Raw genomic sequence first — 14,545 nt, forward strand, 5'->3', positions numbered from 1 at the left:
ACCCTTAAGGAGTTGATTTCCTTCTGTTTTTCCCGGAAATCTGCCAAACGCACCCTCTGGGAAAACGATTTTCTCGTCTTCCCGGAAATATTTTCCTTCTGGGAAAATAATTTTCTCACCTTCTTCAACTCTGTTTTCTCTCTCTAAACTTTCTGTTTCTTTCTCACTCTTTCTGTAATCTCTCTCTCTCTCTTTAATCTCCCTCTCTCTCACTAAGAAGTAGAAAATAACAAGAGAAATAAAAAAAATCAAGAAGATCGAATTAAGTTCTTTAAAAACCGAGAACCTGTTTGTCTACAATAGCTCTCTGTCTCTCTCTCTAACTCTCTCTCTTTCTCTGTAATCTCTCTCTCTTTCTCACTAAGAAGCAAAGATTAACAAAAAGAAATCAAAAAAATCAAGAAAAACTGACTTGATAAAGCTCTCGGTTTCTCTCTCTCTCTCTACTTTTCTGTTCTAAAAACCCGTGATGATCAGCTCCTCTGCTTGCCTTCTCTTTTATAGCCCAACCAACCTCTCTTTGATTCGAACTCATCTCCAAAATCTCCTCCATCTCTCTCTCGGTTTTCTCTCGATCCGATTCTCTCTCGGGTCTTTATCTCCAATATGGTTTTGATATGAGATGGGAGCAGATTTCACGTACTGGTGATGGAGCAAGTGATCCAGTAGTTCGCGGGTGGACGAAAATGGTACGGCCTCAGCTCTCTGATGTTGCCACGTATCTCAGCTAAACCGGGTCTGTTAAATAATCCCGTATTTTCTAATAGCTGGGTGTACTTCTGACCGTGACAGAATGTAGCCCGCGACTTCTTTGGTCCCTCTGATGACTTCCTGGATGCGCGCCACGTGTCCCTCTTGACCTTTGGTCAACTGAATTTGACCCGAACTTTGACTCGCTCTATTTTACTCATTCGAACTCCGATTTGACTTCCGTTTTCGCCTACGGGTTCGTCTTGGTCTCTACTTTCCATCCGAGCACTAACCTTGACCATGAAATCAGAATCAGCAAATGACCAAAATACCCCTAGTCTGTATTTCTTCCGATTTTATCCGTTTTGCACGCATAACTCTGTAAAAAGGTACCTGATCATAAAAGAGAGTAATTCGTGAGAGTAACTGCTCTAGAGAGACTAACTCGTCTAAATTAAGAGACTCAGATGAGACATTTCCATGTCTCATCAAACATCCCCAAACTTAGATTTTGCTAGTCCTCGAGCAAAACAGAAAAAATAAAACTAAACCCATTTCACCACTTTCGTAGGGACCCACGATTGCACTTAGCCCGTGCAACAAGCCGTTAAACCTCTAGGTTACCCAAGAGGACGAGTTTTGTCTCGTGAGGGTTTGCAGTGAATATACCCACAAAATTCAAAAATCAAAAATGCAAAAAGGTCTAAATATGATGTGGACTAGAAATGTTCATCCGGTAGATTTTCAAAAGTTAATAGACATGAAATCTAAGTCGACCAAACCATACAAATGCTAAAAATCCCTTCACTAGTAATCAAGACTCGAAGTGCACGTGACCAGCCAATATGAGTATCATTTCGGTTCTGAAAAGACAAGACCTCGATTACCGTCTCGATACATTTCGCCTCGACTACTGCCTTACGGTCATACACTCAAAAATCAAAGTCACTCAAGAATGGTTCACTCTATGTGTTAGTATGAATATGAGGGAAAACTCAACACATGAAAAAGATGGACTAAAAGTTTAGTGAACGACTGATCTCATCGGAAGGAAACAACCACTAATACGGAATGGGGAAGCTAACCAACTCTTCTCACCTAATCAACTATCTAACAATGCTTCCTAGAGGTCGATAGACACTAAGGATGAACTAGAACTCCTGAGAACTCGACGTCTTCAAATCTTCAAGAACTACTTCAAGGGGTAAACACTTAAACCAAACAAACACTTTTTTCCTTCTTCTTCTTTTCTATTTCTATTTTTTTTTTTTTTTTTTTTTTTTTTTTTTTTTTTTTTTTGCTACTGACTCTGATAATAAAACTCAAGATACATAACATACTTTCTTCACATTATTCTTTCCTTGGATAAAATTCTATTCACTTTGCTTCATGCCTTATTCTCAGAGTTCTACATAATGATGGCGTTCTATCTTTCTCTAGTTGACACTGTTTTCAAGTTTCTCAGACTACAAGAGAAGGTTTGCATTCCTGATGACATCCCTAGTGGTTGTAAAATTTGAACTCACGAGATCAACTGAGTTCTAATGAATACTGCGAGGTTGAGTAGCTCTTCATTCTACTCAGAATTAGCTCAGAAGAGATCACTCAAAACAAAAAGAAAGGCTCAGAATCTCACATGGGTTAAGTCTCCACTAATGATCGATTAAGTTCTCTTAGAAAAGTCTACTCTTCACCTATCTAATACTCACATGGCTCGTGCACAGACAACTTCAAGACTCAAAATTCGTGGAAAAACCCTTAGCAAAAGCATAGTACAACCGACTAGACTCTATAACTATTAACAAGCAAAAACAACTAGACTCACGTTTCTAATCCAAAAATTAAAAATTTTGAACCCTTTTGAATTTTTGAAATAAGGACTAAAAATTCAATCCCCATCCCCAAACTTAAACCGAACATTGTCCTCAATGTTCTAAAGACTATGCAAAATAACAGGATTAGGGAAAGATGTTACCAGATTCAGAAGTCCTATGCATGGGTTGCCTCCCAGAAAGCGCTAAGTTTAACGTCTTCAGCCAGACGAAACTGATCATAGCGGATCAGTTTTGATAGACAGGATCTTCGATAGGAACGTCCTCTGTATCGGTCAACATCTCTAAAAATGGTTTCAGTCGTTGTCCATTCACTTTGGACACACTACCATTTTTGTCTTCAATGTCAACCGCACCATAAGGATACACAAACTTGACCGTAAAAGGCCCTGTCCATCTAGAACGGAGTTTACCAGGAAATAAATGCAAACGTGTGTTATATAATAGAACTTTCTGACCCGGTGAAAATGTTTTTCTTAAAATAATTTTATCATGCAACATTTTCATCTTATGTTTATATAACCTAGCACTCTCATATGCATCATTTCTCAACTCCTCCAACTCACTGAGTTGCAACTTTCTCTCTCTACCCGCCTTGTCAAGCGAAAAATTCAATTGCTTGATAGCCCAATATGCTCTATGCTCTAACTCAACGGGTAAGTGGCATGCTCTGCCATACACTAGTCTATATGGAGACATTCCAATAGGGGTCTTAAACGCTGTACGGTAAGCCCATAGTGCATCGGTTAGTCGTAAAGACCAATCCTTCCTATTGGTGTTAACCGTTTTCTCCAGAATGCGTTTAATCTCCCTATTCGACACCTCGACTTGACCACTAGTCTGTGGATGATATGGGGTAGACACTTTATGGGTAATACCATATTTATTCATTAAAAGCTCAAACTGCCTATTACAAAAGTGTGTGCCCCCATCACTAATAATTGCCCGCGGTGTACCAAAACGTGAAAGTATGTTTTCCTTCAAGAAAGTGATCACAACTTTGTGATCATTCGTTTTGCAAGCAACCGCCTCTATCCACTTAGGCACATAGTCAACTGCCACTAGGATGTACAGATTTCCAAATGAATTTGGGAAGGGACCCATGAAATCGATGCCCCACACATCGAAGACCTCAACTACCAAAATAGGATTAAGGGGCATCATGTTCCTACGTGAAATGCTTCCCAACTTTTGGCATCGTTCACATGCCAAACAATATGCATGGGTATCCTTAAATATAGACGGCCAGTAAAAACCACATTGCAGAATTTTGGCAGCCGTCTTTTTACTACTAAAATGCCCTCCACATGCATGATCATGACAAAAGGAGATGATTTTCAATTGTTCCTCATCAGGAACACATCTCCTAATGATCTGGTCGGGACAATACTTAAACAAGTATGGGTCGTCCCAGAAGAACCGTTTCACCTCGGATAAAAATTTATCACGATCTTGCTTGGTCCAGTGTTTGGGTATTTGACCAGTGGCAAGATAGTTCACTATATCAGCAAACCAAGGTAATCGGGAGACACTAAAGAGTTGCTCATCAGGAAAGCTCTCTCTCATGGGTAACTTGTCTTTGACAGACTCGACTACAAGTCTAGACAAGTGGTCTGCTACTAAATTTTCGGAACCCTTTTTGTCCCGAATCTCTATGTCAAATTCCTGTAGCAGTAGAATCCATCTAATCAGCCTAGGTTTTGCATCCTTTTTAGAAAGGAGATATTTTAATGCAGCATGATCAGAGAATATAATGACCTTAGACCCAACGAGATATGATCTGAACTTCTCTAAGGCATACACTACAGCTAACAACTCTTTTTCAGTGGTAGAGTAGTTTAGTTGTGCATCATTCAACGTCTTACTGGCATAGTATATAACGTGAAGAAGTTTATTCTCACGTTGACCTAACACTACTCCAATGGCATAATCAGATGCATCACACATGATCTCAAATGGAGTACTCCAGTTGGGAGGTTGAACAATAGGGGCGGAAGTAAGCATAAGTTTAAGTTTTTCAAAGGCTTCTAAACAAGGACCGTCAAAGACAAATTTGTTCTCTTTTGCCAAAAGATTACAAAGAGGTCTAGATATCTTGCTGAAATCTTTGATAAACCGCCGATAAAATCCAGCATGTCCTAAGAACGATCGAATATCTTTGACCGTTTTAGGGACTGGGAGGCTTTTCATCAACTCAACTTTTGCTTTATCTACTTCAATGCCCTTTTCAGAAATGACATGCCCTAAGACTATTCCTGAGCGAACCATAAAGTGACATTTCTCCCAATTAAGAACTAAGTTCTTCTCTTTGCATCGAACCAACACGAGTGTGAGGTGATGCAGACACTGATCGAATGATGAGCCAAAGACTGAAAAATCATCCATAAAGACCTCGAGAAACCTCTCTACCATATCTGAAAATATGCTCATCATACATCTTTGAAAAGTGGCGGGTGCATTACACAACCCAAAAGGCATCCGACGATAAGCATAAGTTCCAAATGGACAGGTAAATGTGGTTTTCTCTTGATCTTCAGGGGCTATAGGAATCTGATTATAGCCAGAATAGCCATCTAAGAAACAGTAGTAGCTATGCCCAGCTAGTCTCTCTAACATCTGATCAATGAAAGGAAGAGGAAAATGGTCTTTCCTCGTGACCGTGTTCAATTTCCTGTAGTCAACACAAACACGCCACCCAGTGGTCATCCTGGTGGGTATTAACTCATTTGCTTCGTTCTTGACTACAGTAATGCCTGATTTCTTGGGTACAGTTTGAACAGGACTGACCCACGTACTATCTGAAATAGGGTATATGATACCCGCACCTAATAATTTCAGGACTTCAGCTCTAACTACCTCCTTCATGTGAGGGTTAAGTCTACGTTGCATTTCCCTAGACGGTTTAGCATCTTCCTCTAGATAGATATGGTGCATGCAAACAGAAGGACTTATACCCTTTAAATCTGATATTGACCACCCTAAGGCCTCTTTGTGGTTTCTAAGGACATCTAACAGTCTACTCTCTTGTTCTTTTTCTAACTCAGAAGCAATAATGACAGGTAGAGTTTCAGATGGGCCTAGAAACGAATACTTTAAGTTGTCAGGCAAGGGTTTCATTTCTAAGGAAGGTGGTTTGTCTGTGGATGTAGACAACTCTGGGATAGATGGACCACAGGACTCATTGGTAGATGATAGTTGATTTGTCTCTAAAGTTGGTGAGTCAATTGGCTTAGACAAAATGAGGGGTTCAACTTTCGCTTTCCACTTATCAGTATCCAGTAATGGGGTAGAATCCAGCAAAGCATTTACCTCATTGATACTTCCCTCCTCATCAAAGTCTAAGCCAAAATGAGCCAACAGTGTTTCTAAGGGATCCTCAGATAAAGTTTCAGGTAAAGAATCCTGAACAAACATATCTATCAGATTCAACTCGGTAAAATCCTCAACATCATCTGGAAAAAGTCCAGCTTTATAGATGTTCATCTCTACAGTCATGTTTCCAAAAGATAATTTTAAGAGACCACTCCTACAATATATGACAGCATCAGATGTAGCTAAGAATGGTCGCCCTAAAATGACTGGAATCTGACTCTGGGTATCACGAACAGGGTCGGTATCCAAGATGATGAAATCTACAGAAAAGATGAATTCACCGACCTTTATTAAAACATCTTCCACAATTCCACGTGGTCGTCTAATAGACCGATCCGCCAACTGGAGAACTATAGGAGTGGGTTTTATTTCTCCTAAACCTAACTGTAAGTACACCGAGTAAGGAAGGAGATTAACACTAGCACCTAGATCTAATAATGCTCGTTCGATCTCATGTTCTCCTATGGTGCATGGTAACGTAGGACTTCCTGGGTCTTTGTACTTAGATGGAAGGGTTTGTTGGATAATAGAACTCACTTGATTAGTCAAGAAGACTTTCTTATGCACGTTCATCTTACGCTTTTGAGTACATATGTCTTTAAGGAATTTAGCGTAAGACGGGATCTGTTTAATGGCATCTAATAATGGAATGTTAATACTAACCTGTTTGAACATTTCCATTATCTCCTCAAACTGAGACTTCTTCTTAGGTTCTACCAGACGCTGAGGATAAGGGGCTCTAGGGACATATGGCTCAGGTACAATGGGCAGGTTTTCAGACTCAGGAGCCTTTACAGGCTCTTTACTAGGGGTACTAGTTGGTAAGGTTGGTGGTTCAGAGTTTTGTTCATTATCTTCGGGAACTCCTACCTTATTGTCAATTGCCCTACCACTTCTAAGGGTGGTTATTGCATTGGCCTGGTCCATTTTACCCTTCGGGTTTGGCTCTGGTTGACTAGGAAATATACCCTGTTCTCTCTGCCTAAGGGCTTCTCTAAGTTGACCTACCTCGGTTCTTAAACTAGTTACAGCTTGGTTGGTCTCTTGTACAGTCTGGTTAGTCTGTTGTAAAGCCTGGTTGGTCTGTTGTATAGCCTGGTTGGTCTGTTGCATAGACTCTCTATGGGTTTTAGCTAGTTGCTTCATGGTTTCCTCTAAAGATTCACTGTTTTGAGAAGGATATTGGGTACTAGATTGACCCTGGTTTTGAGCATAAGGATTCCTAGGAGCATTAAACCCAGGAGGGTTCATTGAACTACTAATCTGGCCCTGACCCTGACCCTTTGACCAAGAAAGATTGGGGTGATTTCTCCAACCCGGATTATAAGTGTTCGAATAAGGATCATATTTCTGACGGTTATCTTGCCTAGAGTTTAGATAAAGAGCATTAGCATGCTCTTTTTCGTCAGGAACAAAAAATAAGGTACACTTATTTCCAGTATGAGATGGGTCTCCACAGACCGAGCACGGAAAAGAGATGGATTCATTTCCAACACTCATGACTTGAGTGGGATCCTCCCTGAATGCTTTAGGCTGACCAAGTTCTAGGGCTTCTATCCTTCTCGTCATGGCGGCGAGTTTAAGATCTGACTCATCAACTCTATAGATGCCAGCTTTATTCGGAGTAGGATTAGCCCTAGTAGGAGGTCCTCTAGAAGTTTCCCATTGCTGGGATTTCTCAGCTAGATCTTCTAGAAAAGCCATGCAATCATCGGCGGATTTATGAGTAAAACCGCCACCACAGAATGATTCTACCATGGATGTAGTTGGGTAATTTAGTCCGTCATAGAGAATCTGGACTAATCTGATTTTTTCAAAACCATGGTGTGGACACTGTAGTAAGATTTCTTTAAATCTCTCAAGATATTTATAGAGAGATTCGTCTTCTTGCTGCACAAAACTGTTAAGACTTTGCCTTAAAGAGGTAGTTTTGTGTTTCGGGAAGAATTTCAGAAGGAATGCACTGCTCAATTCTTCCCATGTAGTAATGGAATGGGGTTGTAAGGCATACAACCAAGATTTTGCTTTCTCCTTCAGTGAGAAAGGGAACAACCTAAGTCTCAATATTTCGTCAGGCATATTGGGGAAATTCATAGTCCCACAGATTTCTTCGAAATCCCTAACATGGTAGTAGGGATTCTCGTTCTCAACCCCACGGAAAACAGGGAGCATTTGAATAGTGCTCGGTTTCAACTCGAATTGAGTCGTGCATTGGGGTAACTGTATGCATGACGGTTGACACGTTCTAGTGGGATTCATGTAATCCCTGAGTGTCATAGGCTGATTTCCTTCCCTGGCTTGGTTTAGATTCTCACCCATAGTGTCACTCAAAGAGAGACTCGCTAAAAGATTACTTAAATGTGTTTCTCTACTGATGAAACGACCTCTCTTATCACGATATCTATTGGGCATACACTAGAGCCCAACGACCAAGGATATTCGAACCAAAGAATCACTACGAGGAACCTATAGGAAAGCAAACACAAACAGTCTGACTCCACCAAGCAACCTAAACAAAATCTAGACAATAGACAGGTTTGTCAGATTCCCCTAAAAAGCTAGACAGCTCCTACTTCTCCACAACACTTGAACTTTGACTGTTTATAAAGGTTACTCGACCAGAGTAGTCGGTAGACAATTCTCCAGGAAGACAACCAACGATGAACGTTGTGATAGCTGTCTTCCTTCGGCAAACGTTTCCTCTTCTCGAGGCGGCCTTTTTGACAAGAATTGTTTACAAACTTTCCTCTGAGAATGCCTAGATAAAAGTCAATTCCTCGAGTTGTTTTTGAAGGGTCTTATGAGCTCGATACCTTAGGGGCTGATGTCTAAATAATATTTTAGCTTTTTAAGTAAGGTCTGGGTTCGTGAATGTTGTTACCTATGTGGGCAAGAAAACGGTGATGAAATCCGTTTCTTATCTTGTAACTGGGTTAGTGCCCTTACTAGAATGATTACACTAAACAGTCCGATCAAAGCAATTAGGCACACGAATTCACACCAAAAACCCACTGACAGGAGATTCGTGGGTGTTCAAGAAATTTACCTCCCGTTCAAGACGGGCGATGACCTTTGTAGATGACCCGCGAGTGTTCCGAGACTTCTTTTTGGTTTTTTTTTTTTTTTCGGTTACAATTTAGCCCTTTAAATTAGGGTCAAAACTTAAAAAAAATAAAACTTGAAAGTCTAAAAAGTCTCTCTCTCACCAAAAAAAATAAAATAAAATAAAAATAAAAATAACAAAAAATGTAAATTCTTCTTCTTGAGCTCCTCTCCTTGTTGCGCCTTCTCCTTTGCTCCTTAGTGTTTTTCTACACCAAAAACGGAAAAGCAAGTAAAAGTGTCCAAAAATATAAACTTACAAAAAATAGAAATAAAATTAGATTAAATTTAAACTAAGTCCCCGGCAGCGGCGCCAAAAACTTGATGGACCTAAAAAGTTACCTAAATAGGTTTCCACCCGCAAGTATACGGGCGTCAAGTAATAGTTCCGGTAAGACCGGTTCGTTCCTCAGAGACTAAGTTAAATTAATTCTAACCTTAAAACTATTGAGATTTAAAATTGGTTTTGATGGTGATAAAATAGAATTAAAATATAAAACTCAAGAAAAATAAATAAATAAATAAATATTTCGATATTCAGAAAAAGGGAACCTAGGGTTTTCGAATCCGTTCTCCTAACAATTCTAAGGACAAATTAATTTTGGTCTAATTCGATAGTTCTTTGTATAACTCAGGTTTTCAGTCCATGAACGGTCTAAAGAAACCCGGAAGATATTATCGTTAAAACAATAAAAACTGTAATAAATTTATTATTAGAATAGTTATTTAAACTTCATCTAAAACCCTAGATATAAAAAACTTAGCTACTCATGCTAGAAACGATAAATATTCGAAGTAATAGAAGAAAAAGATGAAAGAAACTTACTTTTCTGCGATTTTCCCACCAAACAGACCCTTAAGGAGTTGATTTCCTTCTGCTTTTCCCGGAAATCTGCCAAACGCACCCTCTGGGAAAACGATTTTCTCGTCTTCCCGGAAATATTTTCCTTCTGGGAAAATAATTTTCTCACCTTCTTCAACTCTGTTTTCTCTCTCTAAACTTTCTGTTTCTTTCTCACTCTTTCTGTAATCTCTCTCTCTCTCTCTTTAATCTCCCTCTCTCTCACTAAGAAGTAGAAAATAACAAGAGAAATAAAAAAAATCAAGAAGATCGAATTAAGTTCTTTAAAAACCGAGAATCTGTTTCTCTACAATAGCTCTCTGTCTCTCTCTCTAACTCTCTCTCTTTCTCTGTAATCTCTCTCTCTTTCTCACTAAGAAGCAAAGATTAACAAAAAGAAATCAAAAAAATCAAGAAAAACTGACTTGATAAAGCTCTCGGTTTCTCTCTCTCTCTCTACTTTTCTGTTCTAAAAACCCGTGATGATCAGCTCCTCTGCTTGCCTTCTCTTTTATAGCCCAACCAACCTCTCTTTGATTCGAACTCATCTCCAAAATCTCCTCCATCTCTCTCTCGGTTTTCTCTCGATCCGATTCTCTCTCGGGTCTTTATCTCCAATATGGTTTTGATATGAGATGGGAGCAGATTTCACGTACTGGTGATGGAGCAAGTGATCCAGTAGTTCGCGGGTGGACGAAAATGGTACGGCCTCAGCTCTCTGATGTTGCCACGTATCTCAGCTAAACCGGGTCCGTTAAATAATCCCGTATTTTCTAATAGCTGGGTGTACTTCTGACCGTGACAGAATGTAGCCCGCGACTTCTTTGGTCCCTCTGATGACTTCCTGGATGCGCGCCACGTGTCCCTCTTGACCTTTGGTCAACTGAATTTGACCCGAACTTTGACTCGCTCTATTTTACTCATTCGAACTCCGATTTGACTTCCGTTTTTGCCTACGGGTTCGTCTTGGTCTCTACTTTCCATCCGAGCACTAACCTTGACCATGAAATCAGAATCAGCAAATGACCAAAATACCCCTAGTCTGTATTTCTTCCGATTTTATCCGTTTTGCACGCATAACTCTGTAAAAAGGTACCTGATCATAAAAGAGAGTAATTCGTGAGAGTAACTGCTCTAGAGAGACTAACTCGTCTAAATTAAGAGACTCAGATGAGACATTTCCATGTCTCATCAGAAGGATAAAGAAAGCTCTTTTGATTCTCAACGAACTTTTGAGAACCTTTATTTTTCTGAAATTTTGATTTCGTATTAACGGAGATGATTAAACTGCTTGGGTTGTTAAAAAAGGAAATATTCATGAACAAGTATTTCATTAATTGAACATGAGCCTTCTCTATTTCATGATTAACTTCCTATATAGTAGTATTTCAAGATTGACTCAGAGTTAGTTAATAAAGTTGTATTACAAAAGAAAATTTGAACTAATAGGAAATTGAGATATTGGAGTAAACTAAAATGGTTAATTTGAATTAATAGGAAATTTGATGTTCTTTGTTCCTGAAAAGCTTATGAACTCCACCTCCTTGAACAATTCTAGATCCTAAACTCAACTTCCCCCCTTAACTGTTCTTTGTTCCTGAAGAAAGAAACCTATATTAATCAATTAGGCCTAACTTGGAGTGGAAAAACACATTGAAAAAAATGCTTGATTTATAAGTTGAAGTACATAAATATTGGATAATTAGTTACCATGGTCGCAGACGTCATGGGAGAGCTTTGAATATAGAAGTGTTTACAAAGGAAATTAAAGAAGAGAAAAAGAAAGTGAATCAATACTTTTCTGGTATTGGAGAGTCATTCATGGTTCATCAATTGGAACAAAAAAAAGGCATCTTATTTTTTTTTGTTGAATGGCCCACATGATCTTAATCTTTGATAAAGTTGTTAAAACCAAAAAAAATGGCTCCCAAAGTCTCGGTTCCCACGAAAAACGGAAAACGGACATTAAACAACCAGTACGGGAACAAGACCTAAGTGTCCTTCTAATTTCACACTACCCAAACAAGTACTGTATTGAAACTTTCAACAAAAAAAAAAATACTGTTAGGAACACTACAACAACAGATTATTTATTAAAAAGTTGAACTCCCACTACAATGTATCAGGAGGGTTAAAAAAAATGATAAAACAAACAGAAAACTAAATTTTTCTTAATTCGTAGCTCCTTAAGCTTCTAACTATGTAGCGAGCCAACTCAAATACATCGGGTCTCTAAAAAGTAATATTTCCATCCATTTTTCACTTATTAAGGTATTTGTCGATTCTTATACGACATCTAGTTTAAAATTAGTTTCTTGCTTTTTTTTTCTTTTTTGTTCACAATTAGTTTCTTGCTTGACCCTTATAAGTTTTCTTTCGATTATGTACTTATATTTTTCTTTTGTCTCTTTCTATAATTTATTTTTCCACTTCAATTTTTCATTCTTATCTAAAAAAATAGAACGAACAATTTCTTTCATCTCTCCGTTCTCACTTCCTTTTCATCTTTGCAAAGTCACATTTGCTCGATTTTCTTCCCGATTCATACTGCACATATACAATAGCTTGTGAGAATATCCCAACTTATTAGTTGGTTTGGAGGGGATTCACCCAAACCGCACCGGTTTGGAGGATATTTTCCTTTGTCGGAACAAATAAAGAGAAGAGGAAGGGGAGAAAAAGTGAGAGAAGGAAGAAAAGAGAGTAAAGATATATTCGTACTCATATTTAAAATATATATTTTTCGATATTTGTGAACATCTCTGTATATCTGAGGACATTAATGGACAATTGGTGGATATTTATTATTTTAATATTATCATTATTGTCTAGCCACATGAAATAATATATTTGTACTCATATTTCAGAAATATATTTTTCGACTTTTGTGGGCATCTGTGGATATCTGAGGACATTGATGGACAATTGGTGAACATTTATTATTTTAATATTGTCATTGTTGTCTAACCATATGAAATAATATATTTGTACTCATATTTCAAAAATATATTTCGACTTTTGTGGACATCTGAGGACATTGATGGACAATTGGTGGACATTTATTATTAATATTACTCCCCCCGTCCCAATTTAAGAGTCCCGTATTCTTTTTTCGTCTGTCTCAAATTAAGAGTCTCATTCCTCTTTTATCATATAAAATCCATAGATTTTCCAATTATACCCGTGTTGACAATATATAATGTATATATTACTTAATTAAAACAATTCGTATTTTGGTAATCTTTTAGAAAGAGATAAGAATAATTTGTGTTTATGGAAACTAATCTTATATATAGTGCTAATTCTTTTGAATTCCAAAAAACATGTTAAAAATTAATATTGGTAAAAACGGAAAAGTAAAAGTTATGAAAAAAATTACGGTTTTAAAATGGGACTCTTAATTTGAGACGGAGGGAGTACTATTATTGTCTAATTATATGAAATACTACATTTGTACTAGTATTTCAAAATATATTTTTTGGACTTTCGTAGACATCCGTAAATATCTATGGACATTGATAGACAATTGATAAATATTTATTATTTTTATAGTAGAACAAATATATTAATATAATATTAATAATATGATACAATATAATATAATATAATAATATAACATTAATATAATATAATAACAATGATATAATATAATATAATAATAATACAATAATATAGTAATAAGTAATATTATGATAATATAATAATAGTATAATATAGTAATATAATAATAAGATAATATTATAATAATATAATAATAGTATAATATAGTGATATGATAATATTTTTATATATTATTTAATCTAATTTGATAATAATAACTTCCTTACTGATATGTCCCCAAGTTTCCTCAACTGTCTTTCATATTTTGAGAAATATTTTCTCTCAAAAACTCTCCAAATTTACAATAAAATGTCTCCAAATGTCCCCAAAACCAATTTGTCTTGAAATGTCCATAATTTCGTGTCCTAAACGAATAACACAGACATTTCAGGACATCTGAAATGTCTCAAACAAATAACAAGGACATTCGGAGACATTTGAAATGTCTCCAACTAATAACACGGACATTTGGAGACATTTGAAATGTCCCCAACCAATAACACAGACATTTGATAATATTTGAAAGGTCAAGGATTCAAGTCCTCCTCTAAGCATTATTAAAATTTTCATTTATTTTTTGTAACATGCACTATTTAGGGTCCCAATTTTTAATATCGCTTGGGGCCAAATGTTAGGGCCGGCCCTGTTCCAGGTCATCATGTTCCTTCAGACAGTTTTATGGAGTGGCAGGTAGGCCTGAGTTAGTTGAATGTCCCTTTAAACCCGACTTCCGGCGTTTCATATTTAATTTTGCATTAATGCGAAATTCATTTCAGCCGGATATATAAATAATCTTAAAAAATACATATAACATAACTTTTTTTTTTTTAATTTCTGAGACTAGCTTAAATCAAGATCAAACATGACAAATGACTTAAATTCTCATTTGATATATCCTCATATATAGAAACTACCCACATTGAAATAAGTTCAACAGATCGACAAAATGGGAGATGAAGTAAAGACTGGTGATGAGTTTCAAGCCACATCCATGCATAATTTTGGTGTTTTATTGGTGTAATCTAACTATATATGACTATTAATCCAGCTTGGATTATCATTTGTCACCGTTGCTCGACTCATTCTTTATCACTGTCATGGATGTGTT

General features: G+C 37.3%; 2 protein-coding genes across 3 annotated transcripts in view; both read right to left on the reverse strand.

The window, feature by feature from the left end:
* The window catches only part of LOC147563841 (RNA-binding NOB1-like protein), a 47,516-nt gene that overhangs the window by 7,665 nt on the left and 25,306 nt on the right, over positions 1-14,545 (reverse strand). The gene's annotated exons all lie outside the window — the stretch shown is intronic.
* Positions 242-8,213, reverse strand: LOC147563842 (uncharacterized). Its single transcript, XM_086659436.1, has 2 exons — positions 7,398-8,213; positions 242-7,322 (listed from the first exon to the last, which is right to left on the reverse strand). Exons 1-2 carry the CDS (start codon positions 8,211-8,213, stop codon positions 2,751-2,753), a joined length of 5,388 nt encoding a protein of 1,795 aa, XP_086515562.1. The 3' UTR covers positions 242-2,750.

The sequence above is a fragment of the Eschscholzia californica genome, unplaced genomic scaffold (genome assembly GCF_041429995.1).
Source record: "Eschscholzia californica isolate CP2 unplaced genomic scaffold, dmEscCali1.0.p SCAF_1, whole genome shotgun sequence".
Lineage (NCBI taxonomy): Eukaryota > Viridiplantae > Streptophyta > Magnoliopsida > Ranunculales > Papaveraceae > Eschscholzia > Eschscholzia californica.